Source organism: Capra hircus, chromosome 1, assembly GCF_001704415.2.
Source record: "Capra hircus breed San Clemente chromosome 1, ASM170441v1, whole genome shotgun sequence".
NCBI lineage: Eukaryota > Metazoa > Chordata > Mammalia > Artiodactyla > Bovidae > Capra > Capra hircus.
This window is the reverse complement of record NC_030808.1, coordinates 67735804-67757613: the sequence shown is the minus strand read 5'-3', so window position 1 is coordinate 67757613 and position 21810 is coordinate 67735804. Positions and strand designations below refer to the sequence as shown.

At 42.1% G+C, this 21810-nt stretch overlaps 1 protein-coding gene across 1 annotated transcript in view; it reads left to right on the top strand.

Moving 5' to 3' along the window:
* Positions 1–12761, top strand: part of MYLK (myosin light chain kinase) — a 146112-nt gene extending 133351 nt beyond the window's left edge. The window contains 4 exon segments of the mRNA XM_018045771.1: positions 443–566; positions 6438–6567; positions 8052–8183; positions 10713–12761. Coding sequence (XP_017901260.1) covers positions 443–566; positions 6438–6567; positions 8052–8183; positions 10713–10963 — 637 coding nt within the window. The 3' untranslated portion in view covers positions 10964–12761.

Sequence of the window (21810 nt, the reverse complement as noted above, 5' to 3'; positions counted from 1 at the left end):
CTTGAAGATTTGGACTTAAGGTTTCACTCTTCCCTCCATCAGACAAAGAGGTAGAAGGATCTGGCATCCACAGGTCCCAGCCCTCATGTGACCAGCAGAATGACCCCACCCTGGAATATGGTGCCAGTCATTCCAAGACATCTCTGTCCTCCAGCACTTAGCCTCTCTAGACCCCAAAGGCAGGTCATGAGACTCCAGCTGCCCATCAGTGTTTAGGCCTGCTTAACACTAATCTGTCCTGGGTCTAGTCAGTGTAACCCAGATCAAGAGAGGAAAAAGGTTAGGATCACCATGATTCTCATCACAGTGGATGGATTGGGAGCAGACAGCCATGGGCTCTGCCCCATGTATCTAGGGACAGATGACCTCCTGTTTCTGGTCTGACCAGTAGTCTCTGAGATCCCCTTCTGCTCAGAAATCCTCTGATCTCTGCCTCTATCAGAAACCGCTTGAACTGCACCCAGTGCCTTCAGCATCCATGGCTAATGAAAGACACCAAGAACATGGAGGCCAAGAAACTCTCCAAGGACCGGATGAAGAAGTACATGGCAAGAAGGAAATGGCAGGTAATGGCAGGGGTCACTTTGGACTGGTCTCTTGCCCCTCATAATTGCTTTATTCAAGCCACCCTCATTCCCAACTTGCCCTGACCTCACTCCATAAAAATGTTTACATTTATTTCTGAGATAGTCTGGGACCAAGACTGACGTTTCATGTCTTTGTGGGTAGGGATGAGCAATGTCACTTGCAGGACTATTTAGCAACCCTGGAGAATGTGATCTTGTTATAGGCAGTGTGATGGTTTTAACATTTTTTTACCATGAAGGAGGTGGGCATGTGATCTACAATGAGAGACATGGGGGGTTGTGCATTACTAGCTGCAAATCCTTAACCAAGCTACTTAACCTTGCTGTGCCTTCATTTACTCATCTATAACATGGGGATAATAGTGGTACCAAATCACAGCATCATTGAGGATTGTATGAAATGATCATCATTTAACCTCTAGTACATTACGTGGCACATAGTAAGTGTTCACAAATGAGATCAGTAGCTGATATGTACGGAGAGCTGGCCATGTGTCAGGGAACATCAGTAGCTAATATGTATGGAGAGCTGGCCATGTGTCAGGGAACATCAGTAGCTGATATGTACGGAGAGCTGGCCATGTGTCAGGGAACATTCAAAGCACTTTCTATGCACATTGTCTTTTAATCCTGGGAGGCAGGTACTACTGTTATCCCCAGTTCTCAGATAAACAAGGCAGAGAAAAGTTCGGAATGTCACCCAGGATCACAGCTCGTAAGCATGGGAAAGCCAGCGTTCAAACCCAGGGACTAGCTCCAGTTACACAGTCTTAACAACACACAATTTAATGACACAGATTGCTTTTGATTGTTACCAGATGGAGAAAATTATCATCCAAATCCATACAGAACTTATCATCCTCTATTTTATTTTTATTATCACTGCTAATAGTATAAAATTCCTGGGCTACTGGAGGGTACACGGTTTCTATACTCAGTGAGTATATAGTGAAACAGAAACCTGAAAAGCAAATAGACATAAAAGGACATAACACACAGCTAGAATTATAAACGATCACTATAGTTTTCCATACCCATATATGTGAGTGTGGACAGAGGATGGAGCCAATCACACCAGAGCTGGATGTGGTTGTCAGGAAAGGCTGCCAAGGGCAGGAGTTTGAAGCTGGCCGTGGAACATGGGTGAAACCCAGAGAGGAGAGGATAACAGCACAGACGGAGGAAAAAGCTCAGAGCTATGAGCCGGACCTCACCCTGGTCATGCCGGCCTGACGGGAGAGGTCTTTTAGCTGGGCATTCAGGGGACCAGGGCTTTAGACCTTGCCTTTGTGGCAGAGAAAAAGAAATCACTGTTCCAGGGGCAACTGGGACACTGGTGATTTGCCACACAGAATGACTAAACCACAGGCATTGAAAGGCTGAGAGAAGCAGGAGAGCCAGCGGCTTCGGGAGTGTGGGTCTGAGGGCCTCTGTCCCCTGCGCATCTCAGCAGGCCCCCTGCAGCGGCAGTCAGTTCTTGGTTATCCCCTCCTGCAGCTAAGTGATCAACTCACTTTGCTCAAGTACCTGGTGAGTGGGAATGCCGTGCTGCTTCCCTCACCTTCTGGTGCCAGTAGGATCCAGTAAAATCAGAGGAGAAAATGTCATTTTTTAAAAATGGGGGGGGAGAAGCCACAAAATCAAGGGTTGGCTTTATGAATGATCCTGGGGCCAGCAGATCTCAAAGAAATAGCAGTATTTCTGAAGCGCATGGGGTGACTGGTGTGGGGGCGGGGCCGTTCTCAGAGCAGGAAATCTCACTGGGTTTTGCTTGGACGAGGCTGTGGGTGAAAGGGCAGCCTTATCACGTCAAGCTTCTGGGAGCACCCACACATTTGCTGGTGAACCAAAGCAAAGAAAGAGCCTAAACCCAAGGGATAGGCGCAGAGAAGAGATACGGAGATTCCAAAGAAAATACATGGAATTTTTCAGTCAGATGGGTCAGGAAACCATAATTCGTGGTGATATTTTAATCACTTATGTGTTTTCTTGCTGTTTATAGTAATATTAGCCATAAGGTTTTTTGAAAATGAGAAAGAAAATGAAGAATTCAGAGAAGGAACATTAACTTCCTGTTTTAACATAGGTAGCAGCATTTGTAAATAGCTTTTCCACAGAAACAGTGGTTAGGCTTCATAAAATTACATAGAAAAGTAGTCTACCAAATCCCATTCAACACATAATGCCCCTGAAGCTGGTGATAGTTCAGCTGCCTCTTACCATGTTGTGTTACATTTCTCCCTTAGGAAAATGTTTTCCACATTTTCAGCTCTGGATACCAAGACCTTGGCACCCCTGGAGTAGGGGTTCCCTCTTGGAGCAGCTGAGGCTCAGCGCGGTGAGGCAGAGTACAATGGAGAGGGATAGAAAGGGGTGCACTGTGATGGAGGGAGAGGGGCACGTGGCCCAGACTCCACAGCTGCCTGAGGAACGGTTCCTAGTTATCATCTGGGTGTGGTTTTCATAAACGGGGAGGGTAGTAAGATGGGAACAAATCCTAACAAGCAAGGCAATAGATAGATGACTAATCATATTACTGATCTTAGAATGAAGTTATTCTGAAAGAGAGTAGGGTTGGTTTTTTTTTTTTTTAATTTATATCAAAAGAACGATGAAAAGACATGGTGAGTAGCAGCATTGAGGGTGGGCAAGTTGAGCAGGACAACAGGACTTCTGCATTGCAAAATGGAAGCAAAGGATGATGAATTGGAGGCTTGTGGGCAGCTGTCTTTGTTCTCTGAGAGCCGCAAAGGCTTTAGTACTATAGACCAAAGGGCCTTGGGGAAGAAGGCTTTTGACTCAATACTGCATGGAATCCTTGGCCCTTGTTATTGTTGTTCAGTCACTAAGTCCTGTCTGACGCTTTGCAATCCCATGGACTGTAGCCTGCCAGGCTTCTCTGTCCATGGGATTTTCCATGGAGTGGGTTGCCATTTCCTTCTCCAGAAGACCTTCCCGACCCAAGGATTGAACCTGCGTCTCCTGCATTGCAAGAGGATTCTTTGCCACTGAGTCACCAGGGAATACGGCACTCCTGGCCATTACATCTAGATAATATGCATTCTCAGGGGAAATTGTAGTCTTGGGGCTGTCGGTGTATAGGTAGGGCCCATGATGGCTGCCTGGCTTTAGGGTGATCACCTTGCCTGGATTTTCCAGGGCCTGTCTCAGCTTTATCCCTGAAAAACTCTCATTCCGGGTAATCCCTCAGTCCTGGGAAACCAGGCTGGTTAGTCATCCTTGCTGCCTTTCCCAGGGGAGGGAGTCTGTGCTGTGTTAGGAAAACCATTGACAGACTCTGCCCGCCTAAAACACAGAAACCCAGTGTAGGCAATTACTCTCCAATAAGAAAAAAAGACTTCCTCAAAACAAGGATGGAACTTCTCAAGAATTGAAACTTCCTTTGGTGATCTTTTAAACATTTCCAAAAGTCTTGGTTAGCAAAGCAGCAACCTATTTTCAGCTCAAAGGCATAAAACTGGAAGGCTAGAACATATATTGTTCTTTTCCAGTTCTGATAAATAACTTCCCCACCAACTTTTTTTTCTCCATGAATCAGGTTCCAAAGATTGACTTCTGATGTGTAGGTTATTTTTAAGATTTTCTTTATCGAGTGCTTACATTTCTCCCTGTTTTCTAAATTATATGGTCTATCACTCCATCTGATGGAAAATTTCCCCCAGTGTGTGGTCTATTTGTTATTTGCTGCCTCCTCTGAAATGTAATAGTTTGATTTGCCTTGTTCTCTTAGCTTCCTATGAGTCATTTTGTTAATAGAAGAGGAAAGACTTCACTTTTCTACACCATACAAGTGAAGACAGTCCTGCCCCAGGTTCTTTGGGATTAGAGAGTCCATAGATTGAAGGGGACCATTCCCTGCTACCATTTCTATGTCTTTCTGTAGAAGACTAGAGCTGCAGGGAGATTTGAATCTTCCGGTCCAACTATAAGGCCCAGAGAGGGGAACTGACTTGTACAAGGTCACAGCATAATCAGTGGTTAGAGAGCTAACCTGTCCTTTGTTAGGAATGAACTGTCTGAGTTTAGAGATTCCAGCCTAGGGCAAGCTAGTCTGTGTTGGATGAAGGCAATGGAGAGCTGAGAAGGGCTGGTTAGGAAGTAGTCTAGTCCGATGTGGATTAAGTAGGGAGGGCCTCTATGGCTGACACCGCCTCTGAGCCATTCCTGAGGTCAGGGTTAGCTCCCCTTGGGAAGGGCTGGGTCTCCCCACACTCCAGCTAGCAGAACAAACAGATCAATGACCAGTAACAGCTTCTCCCAGAAGAGTGTGCAAGTTGCCAGGTGGTCTGCCTGCCAGAGCGTTCTCTGCAGGGCCACAGTGCTTCTGTACACAGTGGGTCATCATCCCTCACCTTCTCTCTTCGTCACCTCCCCCTGGGGCCTCCTGGGTTCCTTTTAGAGTGATCTAGCTTCACTGTGGGCCAGAGGGCCAGGGGCATAACCACACCGCACAGTGTTATGTGAGAGGGTGGATGACCAGAGGACAGGGCGAGATGGAATGCCTGTTGAGAGTGCGTGAAAGGAGTCTACAGCCAGGATGGGATGTGACGTAACAGGAAAGTGACTGTGGGTACAGGAGTAGGTCTCTGCTTAAACCACACATACACGCATTTTCTGTATGATTCCCTAGTACTCTGAAATTCTTTACTTTTGAAATAATTTTTTAAGTGAAGTATACTGGCCTGCCTGAAATGCTGTAGTGTGTGAAGTTAATTCAGGAGGAAATGGCTTTTCCAGCACAGTTTGAGGTTCAGTGGGTAAGTGCCAGCCGTTGCCTTTGCACAGGCTGTTTCCTTCCTCTCTCAGTAGCCAGTCTGTGGCTACATCTGCTCCCTTGATGCGCAGCATCTGGATGCCTCAGAAGATGCTTCAGGTGCAGGGCTGGAAAGCACTGGTTATGCTTTAGTTTCTTATCTTAGTCTTTCATTCCGTTGACCTTAGGAAAGGGGTAGAATCTTAAAGGTGTGGTTGGGGACTTCTCGACCTAAATCCTGTGCTTGGTAGAATTTTCACAGTACAAAGAAAATGTTCAAGTCCTGGCATCTTTTTTCAATAGGAATTCTGTCCTCTCCCAAGGCACCTCAACTCAGAAAAGCCAAGAGCTGTGCTTTTAATTTCTTCGGGTGCTGCTTTTTGATGCCTGGGTATACCTCAGGGAGGAACACCCCTCCAGAACTCCACTGAAGACTTGTGCTGGGGCCAGCAGAGTGTTTCCCCAAATCTCCTAAGTATCTGAATCATAAACAGAACTAGATGAGACCTTGGAGATCATCTTGTCCAACCCCCTCCTTATAAAGAGAAGGAAACTGAAGCCCAGTGAGGTTAAGCCCGAAGAGGCTACTTGCCCGTGGTCAACAGAAGGCTTTTTTTTTTTTTTGTCTTTCCAACAGGACCTGTGGGATCTGTAGTAACTGTTCTCTTGCCCAATTAAAATCCTATCACTAGCATTGTTTTATGAGAAACAGCCCCACTGGGCCCCGTCCGCAATAAGTCTTTGGAGCTGTCTCAGCCCGCAGTTGCTTTATATAAACTATCCCTTTTATGGGAGTTGAAGCACAGTATGAAAAGGGTTTTTGTCTCATGTTGACCTTGTTTAGTCACATTAACGCACACATCGGTTCCAGGCCCCATTCCATTCTCCGAACATCTTCTGACACGCTGATAGTGCTGAGCAGAGCAAGGTTGGGCTCACTCCTCTAGTGGAGCTCAGCACTCGGGAGGCCCTCATCTCAGGGACAGCTGCTTCTCCCGGGCTGGGCTTTTCTCCCTGAGCTGCTCAGCTGGAACCAGGGACACCGCCTGAGCCCAACGCCAGTGTCTATTTTCCAGAAAACGGGCAATGCTGTGAGAGCCATCGGAAGACTGTCCTCTATGGCAATGATCTCAGGGCTCAGTGGCAGGAAATCCTCAACAGGGTCACCAACCAGCCCGCTCAATGCAGAAAAACTAGAATCTGAAGGTAAGGGACTTCAGAGAGATTTTCTTCAGCCAGATGGTGAGAAAGGAAGGGTTGGGGGTTGCAGGGGGATTTAGAGGTTGTTTTTTTTTTTTTTTTTTTTTAAGGTGGGAGATTGATTTTATCTTTCATTAATACAACCCACAAGGAAAAATTCAAAACTACTTTTACATTGCCCTGACAATAATTACTAAATCTAGTAATTGCTTTTTAACTGTTTCACCTGAGGTTGAACTATTTTCAGAGGGAAAGTTATTCTTTGTTTAATAGAACTAGATGGTCTTTTCCCTATACTTTACACAAAAATTAGCAGAAACTGCATGTAAGGTTTCCTTCTTATTAAAAAGCAATGTTTGTATGACAGGCAGACATAAATAAGTCGCATATAGTGGTGTGCTTTTTAAAAATATGCTTCAATTTTTTTAATGTGTCTTTGTGCTTGTCTTTTAACAAAAGTTGACTCAGATAGTCCATATTTTTTGGTAGTTTTTGTGATGCTGAAACATGTTGTTTGAATTGGGTAGACGGTGATTGGCAGGGCCTCTCCTAAAGTCCAACAGGGTTAGTTGCTTGCCCGCTGTCTTAGAGATGCTACCCCATCTATCTCCTCAGTGAAGGTCTCGGCCCCCTCTTGCTTTGATACATGTAGGGTATAGCCTCTATCATCTTGAGGTGCCTCATTTAGCCTGAGACACCACCTCCCCGCTGCCTGATGCCTTTGGTATCCAGAGGCTAGAAGTTGCGTCTAGATCCTGTTGTGTATAAGGGATAATTGATGAAACTGCTTACTGAGCTGCCCTGATGTAGCCAGGGACCGACTCTGCTGCACATGGGCCTGGTCCCTCCTTCTCCACCCCTGCCACTCCCCAGATGACCCAGAAATAGCCTGAAGGGGAAGGAGAGGGTCAGGAACCCCTCCAAGTTACGGCTTTTCCCTGGACCAGTCCCAAATCCTGGTCCAGAGTCACACACTGTGAAGGCAGTATCCTTGTGGAATAGACTGCTCCACAGCAGGCAATAGGCAAGTCAACAACGCCTCTAAGATCTGTCTCTTCCGTCCTAAGGAGCAGATGAAAGGCCTGCTGCTGCCACCCCAGGAGGAGGGTAGGAGGAGGCCCGAGGGCTGGTGGGCTGGTACGCTCCCGTGCTTCTTAGATACCCTCGACTGGATCCTGAAACGGCATGAAATGCAGCCAAAAATCCTTTTTAAAGATTATTTCCTTTTCCAATGTGTCAGCATAAGGGAGGGGGAAGTCCAAACATTTCCCCAGTTTGGTCACAGTTCTCTCTTCTGCCAAAACCATTTGGCAGCAGGCTACCCTGTCCCCAAGAGAAAGGTGTGCTTATGATTCAGTCCTCTAAGCTGCATTATTTGCTAAATCATAACAACTTGGAAAAAAAAAAAAAAAAAGCCAGCTCTTTTAAACCAGGAAAGAGGAGAGAACAGGGAATAAAGAAATGGCCACATCCTCTTCCTTACCTTCTAGAAGATGTCTCCCAAGCTTTCCTGGAGGCTGTTGCTGAGGAGAAGCCCCATGTAAAACCCTACTTTTCCAAGACCATTCGTGATTTAGAAGTTGTGGAGGGAAGTGCTGCTAGATTTGACTGCAAGATTGAAGGTGAGTCTCCAGCCGTCCTTCCCTGTACAGGGGGTGTGGCGGGCCAGTGGGCCCCTACTGTGTGCTCTCGGCAAGATGGCAGTTCTGGAACAGCCAGGCTGTGAGGGAAAACGGGTCAGGAGGAGTTGGCCCGCTGCCCCCCTCCACCCACTGAGGAACAGCGCTGTTTAGTCACTCTGATATTTCACCCACTTACATCAGCCACCAGACCCAAGTTAAAAGTGGTTTACCATGGACCTATTTGGCTCTGGAACGTGCTTATTGAAATGAGCTTTGCAAGCTTCTAGGAAGCATGTGAACTGACCACAAAAGGCTGTCTCAGGAAGGCTGGTGCAGAGCACAGTATGAGGAGAAGACATCGCTGCTGTTAATCAGCAGCCTGTGTGACCTGGGGCAGTGTTTTAGCTCTTCTGAAGCCCCGGCCCTCCTCTGTAAGACAGTGTCTAATGCCCTGGGTGGCTCTGGGGACTCTGTGAGATGACACAGATAGAAATGGGAAACCTTTCAAATCTTTTAAATACGTCGTGGAGTCATAGGGGAAAGTTATGGGACTGGTGAAGTGCAGATATGACTTCAGACAGAGGGAAGTTGGGATGCAGGCCTGTCTGCCCTGTGCTTCTCTGCCAGCCAGAAATAACGTGGTCACAGTGAGTTGTTGGAGTGCAAAGAGCCCTACGGGGTCTTAGCATGGCCCCTGAGGTGTCAGCAGTGTTGGTGACACACAGCATTTAAGTTTCCACAGACTGCAACGTTCTAGAAAGGTACAAGGTATGATGAGACAGGCCTCCCTGCTTCAAGCCTGTGGCTGTCATGTGACAGCAGGGCTCTCTGCCGCTTTCAGTCAGACTAACTGCCCCAAGGCAGCAGAGCGCCGGACAGCAGAAAGAGCAGACTGCCTGCCACGCTGTGAGAGTCGCCAGCAGTCTGGCTAGATGAAGCCTTTTGGGTAAAATAGCCCGAAGGTAGGAATGAAGAAACAATTTTTCTCCTGCATCACCGTATCATCAAGTTGGCTTATGAACGCCTGGCCTACCATTATCTTTGGTGTGTTTCATCCAGTTGTTTCAAAGAGTGGATGTGCTGCCTTGCTAGTGCAGAAGTGCTCAGATAGGGGGCTCTGCTGAGAGCTTGGGGGCCACGGCTTGTAGCTCTCCCCATCACCACTGTCTTTGGGTCTTAAGTTCCTTTTCCTTTACTTTTTTAGAAAATATTATATAATAATTATCTTTTTGCTTACTTTTCTCTTTGGGATTATTTTCTTGGTATTTGCATTACTTTGACTGAAGTGCCGAGGGGAAATTAAAGCATATGGATGCTGTTCGATAAAAACAAAATCCTACTTGAAAAAAATGTTAGAATTCTTAAGTTGTTCTGTGTAATTTTTATTCTAGTTGGGGATACAATTTTGTCCTGTGAAACAGCTTCTCCAAAAATTTAAAGACAAGTCAATTAGAAGGCAGAAAACATTTTTATTGCTGAACTTTGCAGCAATATGACTAATACATAAAATGAGACTAATCAGTGTGGTCAGTGTCTATTTATCTACAGGCATATTGTCTGTCTTTGGATCAGATTAAGATAAATACTGCTTTCTTTTTCTTAGCAGTATTATCAGTTCCTCCAATTTATGTTTTACAGGTTGTTATCACCTTCAAATTATAATTTATATACCATAAAATTTACCCATTTTAAGTATATAATTCAATTATTTTTAGAAATTTACACAATTGTGCAGTCTTTATCAGAATCCAATTTTAAAACATTTCCAACACTCTCAAAAGATCTCTTGCACCCATTTTTACTGACTCTCATTTTTTTAAATTTAAATTTATTTAAGTTCAAGTTTGTTTGTTTGTTTGTTTTTTAATGGCTACCCTGAGTCTTTGTTGCTTTTTTTGCGGGGCTTTCTCTAGTTGCTGCAAGAGGGGCCTACTCTTTGTCATGGCATTCAGGCTTCTCACTTTGCTGGCTCCTTTTCTTGTGAAGCACAGGCTCTAGGTACTTGGGCCTCAGTAGTTGCAGCATGCAAGCTCAGTAATTGTGGGGCATAGGCTTAGTTGCTTCATGGTGTGTGAATTCTACCCGAACCAGGGATTGAGCCTGTCTGTGTCCTCTGCATTGGCAGCCAATTCTTACACACTGTGCCTCCAGGGAAGTCCTTAAGTTCAACTTGTATACAGGATAAAAAACAAATTTTCCTTTTAATCCAAGAAGATAGTTAGTTCTAAAGATGTGATTAGAGTTGTGGCAGTGTTCAGAGAATAATCTATATCCGTGTTAAGATGGGAGGTGGCACAAGCCTTGCATGGATGAGAAGTGCGGGTTACATGCACAATACCTGATGTGAAGTTTCAGACATTAGTGTTTATAATATATGCCCATATTCAAGTGTAAATATCAAAGTAAATGCTAAAAGCTAACATATTTTCCCCCCTCTATCCCCTTAATCATTAGAGGTAGTTCAAGAGTTTGTGTGGGGAAACCTAAAATAATAGTTTCTGCAACTCGTGCTCCCTCCCTGTGATGCAGGATACCCGGACCCTGAAGTCGTCTGGTTCAAAGATGACCAATCAATCCGGGAGTCCCGCCACTTCCAGATAGACTACGACGAGGATGGGAACTGCTCTTTAATCATTAGTGATGTTTGCGGGGATGATGATGCCAAGTACACCTGCAAGGCTGTCAACAGTCTCGGAGAAGCCACCTGCACAGCAGAGCTCATCGTGGAAACCATGGAGGAAGGAGAAGGGGAAGGGGGAGAGGAGGAGGAGGAAGAGTGAAGCAAAGCCAGAGAGAAGCAGCGTCTGAGTCATATTACAAAGACTATTTCTCTAAAGCTCGAAAAAAAAAAAAAAAAAAAAAAACCCCTGCAAGATAGTAAAAGCACCCAGTGTGATAGATTCTTTAGTTAGGTTATTTGGGGGTTGATTCTTCAGCAGCAGTGATTGACACCCAGCAGCATTATTGATGGGCATTACTTTAAATTAGCTGGCACCTTAAGATGCTAGTACAGCTAGATTTCATTTAGGGAAAACACCAGTAACTTTCTGACTAACTGATTTTAGAGAAAAAGTAACCAAAAGGGAGCTTTATCTGGGCAAAGTCATAAATTCCCCAACTGAAAGCACTCATGAAAAATAAGACCCTCTGGTCACAGCCAGCCCAAGGGTCCCTGGATATGGGGACTCCCCAGCTCCTCCTCCAGGGAACTGGGTCTTCTCCAGGCCTGTGGCACTTCATTCTGCAGGCAGTTGAGCCATTTTAATTTATGAGGCACAGTATTTCCAAAGTATACCGTAGACATTGGAACTTTTCATTTCCATCCCCTGTTATACCTGCCAGTTTTTCTGGATCTGGGCTTGCCATGAGTTTAATCATTAGGGACACTGCCTTGATTCTGAAGACATATCTCCTGCTCTCATGGATGACTGACTCCCTTAGAAAAATAAAATCTCCTTTCTTCCAAAATCAGTAGGAAATCTAAACTTTCCCCTCTGAAGATGTCTAGCAGCTTCAGACATTTTTATAAGAACCTATGGGAAAAAAATCCATGTTAATGTGCTTTTTTCCCATGAAACCAGGATTCATATTTGTGCTGTTTAGAATACCAGCTCTGCATGTGTGGTAAAGATTTTTGTGTTTGAATGTATGAAAAAGCAGTTTGCTGAGAAGTTAGTCTTAATTATTTATTGGCCACTATGAAACAGACTTCAACTGAAGAGCTATAGAACTCCATGTACTTTGGAATCTCAGCCAGGATAGTCTGAGTTTAATATACCTTCATTTTTAAACATGTTCCAAACAGTTCTGTCTACCTTCTGGGTTCCACAAGGTTCTTCTTGGATGTGCATCAGTCATGCCTTGCCCCCAACCTTGAAATATATTCTTAACCTGATACATGCACTCAGAGTTTCGTCTTTAGGAATTTCTAACTTTCTTTCACTACATTGGCACTTAAAATTTTTCTTCATAAAACTTTTTGCAGGCCATAAACAAAGACCATAAACTGATATGCCTAATACATTTCCTCTGTGTGTGTGTAACATTCCAAATACTTTTTTCTTTTCATCCACTATTTGTAAAGTGCAGCAGTTTAATATTTCAAAGGACTTTTAAAGAGTTCTTTAAGAACCAATTTTAAATTACTTCAGTGCAATCCTACACAGTATCAGCATTAGAATTTTGATGTTACTTAGTCTTATGTTATCTTCCATTCTATTTTATCTGCTTCTTGCTGCTAGTTTCAAATTGCCAGTATTTTGCTTTTTAAGCAGTTACAATATTTTTCATAATAGCCACAGTATTGCCACAGTTTATTATAATAAAGCATTTTAAAGTTGATTTAGAGCATTCAAAGCTTTTCTTCATCACTTTTCATTGTATTTAGACTATAACCTTCGTGTGCGTGTATGTTGTATACGTGTGCGCATGTGTGGTGTGTATTTTTGTTTACAGGTTTTTTGATGCCTTCTTGAAGTTGTGTTAATGTTCTCCCAGTTTATTATGCCATCAGAATGGTAAATGAGAACACTACAACTGTAGTTAGCTCACAGTTTTTAAATAAAGGATACCACAGTGCACGCTGCTTGTTTAGTCTCTGCAGCCTTCTTTTCCTTTCCACACCACCAGTTGCGGATGACCGAAATAGATCTCAGAAACTAATAACAAATGCTCTGCGGTATAAATGCTTTATGTGGTTCTCTTTTACTAACGAACAGAATGACTTAGGCAGTTCTAGTTTATACTAGGTAGCCTAATTTGCACATTTACTTCAGAATTTCTCTCGAGCATCATTTTGGTTCAATTACATTCTAATATCTATAGTACCTTCATAGTGCTAAAATCTATCTGACATTTTTAGTATGTCACAAAATCATCATCCTAACTAATATTACTTACCAGCTCTTGGTCTGCGTTTGTAACTGTGATGCAGTTTGTTATTGGCAGCCGAGTGCTATCTTTGCATGTCTTGATATTAAAGCATTTGTTCTCAGGAAACCATCATTCCTGTTTCATAGTAAGTCTGTTATCAGAGAACAGATGGTGGAGTCCCCCCATGTCTTGAGTATTCAAACAATATTGTAGATATTCTAGAAAGAATCAAGACATACTATTAAATGCTGGACTAGATGATTCTATGATTCCACAGTATAGTCTGGAAAGAATCCATTGTCCAGATAATGTTAAATTGTTTCATATTTTTTAAGACAACCACTATCCACAAGTGTTCCTGCTCAGGAAATTTTATTTTTAAAGAAAAAGACCTTTTATTCCTTGCTAGTGAAAAATGTACCTCATGTTCTAAAAAAATAACAAATAATTTCTTTTCATCCTGTTCTCATCCCAAACATATTAAAAAAAAAACATTGATTATTCCTTATACTGCAGAGCTTCATATTAAATGAATTTCTATGTCAGCCCTAACTTTACTTACAGAAAGTTTCTTTTTATCAAAATGTTTAAATTTTACTTCCCACATTTTACCTGCTTTTAATACATCTGTGCTAATGAGTGTTAAGGAGGTGAAGAATAATTGAATTTTAAAGAAACTAAACTCTCCACATTTCAAGAAAACACAGGTAACCCTACCTCCTTTAACCCTTGGGAACTCCTCTGTTTTTTTAAAAGGAGACTAACCTCTGTGACAGTCATTACTGAGGCTATTTGCCCCCAGCACATGGTCAGGACCACATTCCCGCCTCCCTGGTCAGGTGGGGCTGTGTGTCTAATCCTGCTCAGTGGATATCCCCTCTGGTCCAGAGAATTTAAGTACTGGTGCAAGACTCTCCATAATGATTGTCAGATGGTGGCTACTTTTTCCATCTGGGTCCCAAGCCAACCCCAAATGGGTACATAACACAAGCAAGAAATAAATCTTCATTCTTATAAATCACCAAGATATTAGTGTTCTTTGTGGCTGCAACATAGCCTAGACTATCCTTTTCTAAGGTCATCACCATAGTCCAGATCTGTTCTGACCAATACGGTAGCCACAACTCACCAGTGGCTATTTAAACTTAAATTAATCTAAATAAAATTTAAAATTCAGTTCATCAGTTGCACTAGCCACATTTTAAGTGCTCAATAATTACATGAGACTAGTGGCTGGCTACCTTATTGGACAGCACAGATTAGAACTTTCTATAAATTTCCACTAGGCAGTACTATTCTACATGGACTATGAAGAATAGAGAAACTCCAAATTTTACTTTAACTATGCATATTGCTTTTCAAATTATTGTGAGATTAAAACTTAAAAGTTGGTATGAAATAAGTCTGGAGAGTATGGTCTATAGTTTCATCAATTGTATCAAATAATAGTTTCAACATTTACATTATTATGTTTGATTATTTATATTCACTTATTTTTTCACTTTTTAAGACATTTAAGAAGCACCAGTTCTGTGCTTCTCACCACAAAATCTAAATAGATCTGCAATTTATGAGCAATTACTGAGTTACTTGTGATATGAAGCAACCAGTTAGGCCAAAAATCTCTGGTGTTTTTGGAACTTGGAGCTACTCGGGATAGGGGAGCCTCCAGTGAGGATCACTGAGACAGCAGAGAAAGAGAGAGACAGCATCTCTGGGGCAAGATTTCCTTAGCAGTGAACCAAAAGGAACCAGAAGAGGCCATCCTAACAGCTAGAATCCTTTCAACCTCAGTGGCTTTGATCATAACTCCCTTCCCACTGAAACCGAAAATGCTCAGGAGACCTGCAGCATGTGGAGACAGCAGCCGATTTCTAGCTGCTGGTTGTACGAGCTTTTAGCTCGTAGGCCTTCTGGTGTTCCAGATTCTTGTACACTGCAGGGAGGGCTTCATGCCAGAGACCATAGCCCCAGTAGTGACCACACAGAACTACATGATAAATCTTCACATTATTTGATTCTCTGGGACTAGATTTCTTCCAGCTGGAGATAACTAAGGAAGAAGAAGGTTACAAATTAACCTGAGTCAGTTTCTTATTATTAGCTTCTTTGGGGCAGACATCAGTAGCTTCCAACAGTTAAGAGACAGGTTAAGCTATAGGACTTCACCATAATCTTGCTCCAGATGGTATGTTACAATGAATGATAGACTCTGGTCAAATCCAACAAACATTTATTAGCAAGCCATTATACAGCCTATTCTGTAAGCTCCATGACATCCCAGCTCTCTCTCTCCGCGGAGCACCTTACCTGTTCACTGAAGGCAAACGCTGCGGAATACTAGGGTATGATCTAATTAACCAGGTTAATCAGCCAAGTGGAGTCAGTTACAGATGTACTTCTCACTGGAGCCCTGTAGCTTGTGCCTCAGTTTCCTCATCTATAAAATTAAAGTGATAATACTTCCTCCCTCACAGATTGTTATAGAAATTAAAAGAGCTGATGCACAGTACCTGATACTTATGGAAAGCGCTATTCTTCTAGCACTCAGAGACGCTAAGATGTGTCAGAAATATCCTCTACCCTCAAGGAACTGATAAAACTTCTGTAGAAACAAAACAAATATGTGGAAAAGTTATACACTAATGAAAGAGGGAACAAATTATTTCAATTCCACCCTTCTGAAAAGAGGATCTTTGAAACTGAAAGTGCCCGTCCAATTGTACAAAACACAATTGTTATGAGTTTAAGAAATGTTACAACTGCCCTCTTCTCAGGAAAATTTAACTTCCGATCTCTAAGTACTCTCTTCACAGTCAAAGGAGAAAAGTTTATCTGACCTTCGAAGATGGCCAGATTTCCTATTTCCTGAGGAAATTTCTCACGATTGGCTTGACTTTAAACTCACATTTAACATTTAATCCTCAAATGTTTGCTAATTATAAATTTATATTTACCAAAGCTAATTTACATTGGCTTATTTCTGACCATATATTAACCACAGAACAAATAGGGCCCTGCTAGGCAGTTCCAAGAAGAGGCTGTGTAAATGAAAGCTTGACATGCTCCAGTTTTCTGGAAAACTAAGAGAGAAAGTGTTTAGAAAATAGGAAGTTACCATAGTAGCGAGAAGACCAAACATGAACTCCTGAAGACAAGCGGTAACTCTGTTCTCTTCAGAACCCCATTAAACTGAGAATAAAGGAATAATGTTTTAAAGTTATAAACCCCTCAAAGATAAATACAGGAGAAGAAAGAAAAAAAAATCAGAATTTTAGAAGATGGAAAGCAAACAGATAAATGGGTAACTTAGAGCGCAGAAGTTAAAACCTGACTTCCTGCAGGGAAGAAAGCCAATAGGAAGACAAGTCAGTTTTCCTCTGAAGAAGCCCCAAAAGGTTAGAAACTGAGGAACTATGTACCTATGAAGGGGAACCTCAAAAGGAAGGTAAGTAACAAGTCACTGATGCCAACCAAGGTCACTGAGGTCAAATCAGATAAAAATTCCACCCAGGAGATCAGCGCAGAAGAAGGATGGGATACTTAAGAGTTAGGACAGACAAAGGTCCAGAGTCCAGGAAGTCAGTCTGAATACGTCAGTAGTACCCATGGTCATAGTACAGAAAATAGCCTGACTCTAGAAAAGCATTTGCTTGCTCAAGGAATTTTTGAAGACAGATAAACTCATTTAAAGTTAAACTGGTTGTCCAAGAAACCAAATCATTTAGACTTTTGATAATGTACTCTGTGAATGAATGTTTTGTATTTATTTAATGTAGAAGCACTGTTAACTAACTTCCATTTAATCCAACTTGCCTGACTTAACCACAACTTTCATTCCTTCTGTAAAATAAATTAACTGATGCCCACACCCTTCTGTTCTACTAACTTATGCCCACTAACGGAGTAGTATTATTTACCAAGAGTCAGTTGGATTTGTTCTTAAACTTCCTTATGCCAGTAGTACAAATGTAATTATGTAACTTAATTATTATATAAGTCAATAAAAATGGAGTGCTAAAGGGAAGAGAAGCTGTTTCTATGGAAACTAAATTGAGACTAGTGGTCATTCTTGGCAGGTTGGACACTTGCATTTATCTCCTGCCTCTCAAAATCTCACTAAAATGAAGGTAAAGGCACAAAAGGCATTAAACCCACAGGGCAAAGAATAACAGAGGTGATACATTAGACTTGAGCTGTTGACAAAATTTTTGGATAGACTAATTGGTAATTAATTTTGTTTCAACTTGTTCCACTCTGCAAGCATCTATAGGGGTTATTGTTGTTGTTTACTTGCTAAGTCGTGTCTGACTCTTTGTGATCCCATGAACTATAGCCCATCAGGCTCCTCTGTCCATGGGATTTCCCAGTCAAGAATACTGGAGTGGGTTGCATTTCCTTCTCCAGGGGATCTTCCTGACCCAGGGATCAAACAAGCATCTCCTGCATTGGCAGGCAGATTCTTTACCACTGAGCCACCAGGAAAGCCCATTTGTAGGTGAGAAAGCCTCTAAAAGCAAGTTGAGTCTTAAATATAGCTAGACAGTACACTTTAGTTTGAAAATCCCAGGCAGCCCCAAAATGTAACCCATAAAACTGTTGTCTCCTCTTCCTTTTGAGTTTCCCACCAAAGATTCAACTGACACAAAAATATAAAAGAATTTACTGATTTTGTAAGGAAGGTGAATAAGGGAGTTCACATTGGTCAGCATTTCATTTGAAAATTCCTCCCAGGTCTGTCTCATCTCCTAGATTTCTCTCTTCTTTACTCCCCTCGTGATGTTTTTATCTTTTACTCTCTTCCTTCCCCACTCTGCAGACCAATTTAAGTATGCCCAAGATAGGGAGAGAAAAAAACCAACATGTCACTGATAACTCTCCGCATTAGAAGATAGAAAGACATAGGGCATCCCCAGTGGCTCAGATGGTAAAGAAGCCATAAAGGGATTCATTTTTGAAAATTTTTTTAAAAATCACTCAAAAAACCACTCATTGGGGAAAAAAAGCAAAAGATATACAAATGGAAAGACCATTTTAAAAAACCCTAGTGCCCTTACTCAACCAAAGATAGGCACTAATAATATATTGGTATATTCTCGTGTGGATTTTTTTCTTTAAAGACAGATACATCGAACCATTATAAAAATGAGATCTTAGTACACAATATGTATAGCCCACTTTTCTACTTAATATATTCTAAACAGTTTCCACATCAAATGTATCTCTGCACTATTATTTCCCAAGTTTTTAAATGTTTTTCAAACTTGGAGAAAGAGTGAGAGAATAGTTCAATAAACATCCTTAAACCCTTCAGTAGAATATTGCTCTGAACATCCCACTTTTCTGCACAGTTCAGGTCTTCTGATCAAAAGCATTTACAATCAGTTCAAGAACATTTGTATAAGGAGCTGAAGGGGATCAGAACGTGGCACCCCCAAGTACGCCACATTGGCATAAGGACTATTTTGAGCTGAAGGCAAGTGAAGAACAGCAGATGCAGAAAAGGCTCTCTATCCTCCCCCAATCTGCCTAAATGCAGGGCTTAAGTTTCCCTTTGTGAACGTGTCCCCCTCCTGTCTCTTACATTAGGAAGAGCAGAATAACTCTTAATCATCAGACACAAGTTGACTAAACTCATCAGAGCCCAGAGATGGCAGCTACATAAACTTTACTAAAAACAACCCTTAGTTTCCATTAGTTTTCCCCACATGCTTACCGTCTCACGATTTACTACCCATAAAAACCTGAATCCACTTTCCTTTCTCTTGGCACTTCTCCACAAATTTATTGCTCTTTGTTAAAATGGTATATAACCCTCTGGGTCTGATCACCTCTTTGGGATTTTTCACTTCATTTCTGTTAGGCCTCCCATATGCATATGAAGTAAACCTTTTTCTCCTGTTAATCTTTTGTCAGTTGAATTCAAAGGGTGCCAGATACTGAACCTAAGAGGGTAGAGGACAGAGGATATTTTTTTCCCTCCCCTACAGAGACATTCCAAGGTAGTAAAGCTTAGATGTGTTTCTCTCCCCAGAGATGGTTCAGAAAAGTAAAGATATCTCCTTCCCCTCTTGGAGAAGACTGCCTTACACTCTAGAATAAAGACAAGGTCACCAGCAGCCAAACATCAGAGTTTCCTAATTTCAGGGCTTGTCTCCTGTAATGCACTCCCCTGCATAGGCAGGTACCATCTGGTCCCCACTATGTTGCCCTACGTGGATGGGACTTGGGAGCCAACATAAGATACTGCTCTAGCTGCTGCTTTTGCCATAAATAATAAACTGTGCTTTCAGACTCAGAGGGCTTATTATTTATATTGAACATATATATATAATAGTATAATATCTATATAAATAACGTTTACATTATATATATATAGAACATACACATCTTCTTTCTGCCCCTCTGTCTGGACCCAGACCAACCCGCCCACACATACACTAAGTCACAAAGTGCACCCTGAGAGACCAAGCTCTGCCCTGCTTCTCTTCCTTGGAAACCCCACATGCTGTCTACATAGTCCAGGCCCCAGTTCATGTGTGCCCCCATGGTGTTCAAAAGAAAAGATTGTCTCCTCATTGAGAGACTTGGGTGGAGAAGCCAGCTCCCTCATCACAGGGTGCTGGAACTTGGGCTGGGTAACAGAGAGCAAAGCCTTGAGGTTGCCCTTTGGGAGGAAGACCCCTCAAACTGGCAGTAATGGTCTCCATGGACAAAAATCTGGGCACCTTGCTGCTGTTGGGCCCTAAAAGAAAACTATATATTTAAATATGAGAGTGGTGAGGAGGGGGTAGGCTACCTTGTTAGCTTACAAGCAGAGTAAAAATTTCAGACCTTTTATAGTTTGACTTAACAATCATATCATTTGCCACATTTGCCCTTTGCTCACAATTTCTCATGCTTATCCTCTCTGTTACACACACGCACACAGACACACACACACACACAAACACTCTCTAGTTTTGCTGAATCATTTGAAAGTAAATTTCTGCAAAATCATTTTTAAAGTCTGGATCATATACTATTTTAAACCTCTATCATCATTTAACCAGTCTGTACTGTGAACGTTTATTTACGACAGTTTGATATTATAAATAGCATTGTGATGAGCATTTATAACTAAATCTTTTTCACATCCTAAATTCCTAAAGATAAACAGATTCACAGACACAGAGAACAGACTTGTGGTTGCCAAGGGGAAGGGAAGTGGGCAAGGGAAGGATTGGGAGTTTGGGATTAGCAGATGCAAACTATTATACATAGGATAGATAAACAACAAGGTCCTCTATATGGGAATAGAACCTAAAAAAGGGTGGATACACACACACAAACATCTGATTTACCTTGCTGTATAGCAGAAACTAACACAATATTGTAAATCAACTATACTTCAATAAAAAAAATTTTTTTTAAGTTTAGCTAAATTCCTTAAGATAAATTCCAAGAAGTTTAATTATTGGGTCAAAGGACATTTGTGGTGTGAAGGTTTTCATATATATTGCCAAGCTGCCTTTCAGACAGTGTATCTATCAATCTATACATTCAGTAGCAAAGTTTAAGAATACCCATGTCATTATATCCCTGCCAACAGTATCATTTTTAAAGAAAAGAGAGGGTGTCTACCTCATTATTTAAATCATTATTTGCTCATAAGTGTTACTGATCTTCATTGGTGTGTTCATTCACCATTTACAAGGAGACCCATTGCCTGAAGCTAATCATAGAAAGTCATCAAATACTAAGTTATAAAAAGTTATCTCATAGGCTCTCATGGAGGGCATCCTCACTCCCCATTGGCTCAGGTGTCAGTTTCCTCAAGCTCAAATTCTCAAAAGAATAATGTGATACAACCTTTTCATGTTAGGTCATATCATTGGCCATTCTAAGGGCTAGCTAACTGGAAGTTTAGAGCGGAATTTAGAGCTTGAATTCTTTTATTCACCCCTCCTTTTCTCCAAGTTTTTGTATGGCAGTGAAACTAGATTAGGAAGGTGGGGAATGACCTCAGCACTATCGCCCACGTGGCCGTTAACACAGAGCCCTCCACTTGAAAAGGTGCCCAACATCACTAATTATTAGAGAAACACAAATCAAACTACGACGAGGTACCACCCTACACCGGGCAGAATGGCCATCATTAGGAAGTCTACAAATAGCAAATGCTGAAGCGTGTGTAGGGAAAAGAGAGCCCTCCTACACTGTCGGGGGGAATGGGAATTGGTATAGCCACTATGGAAACCAGTGTGGAGGGTCCTCAGAAAACCAAAAAGAGGATTACCAGATGACGCAGCAATGCCGCTCCCAGGGAAATGCCCATACAAAACTATAATCCAAAAAGATACTAGCACCCCTTTGCTCCTAATAGCACTATTCACAGTAGCCCAGCCATGGCAACGACCTAAATGTCCACCAACAGATGACTGGATAAAGAAGGTGTGATACATATATACAACGGACTACTCAGCCATAAAAAGTGAAACAACGCCATTTGCAGCAACATGGGTGCAACTAGAGATTATCATACTAAGGGAAGTAGGTCAGAAAGAGAAAGACAAATACCATATGATACCACTTATATGTGGAATCTAAAATAGGGCACAAATGAACCTCTCTACAGGTTCAAAGAAACACACTCACAGACAGAGAACAGACTTGTGGTTACCAAGCGGGAAGGGGAAGGAGGGAAGGACTGGGAGTCTGAGATTAGCAGATGTAAACTATTACATACAAGATGGATAAACAACAAGGTGTCACT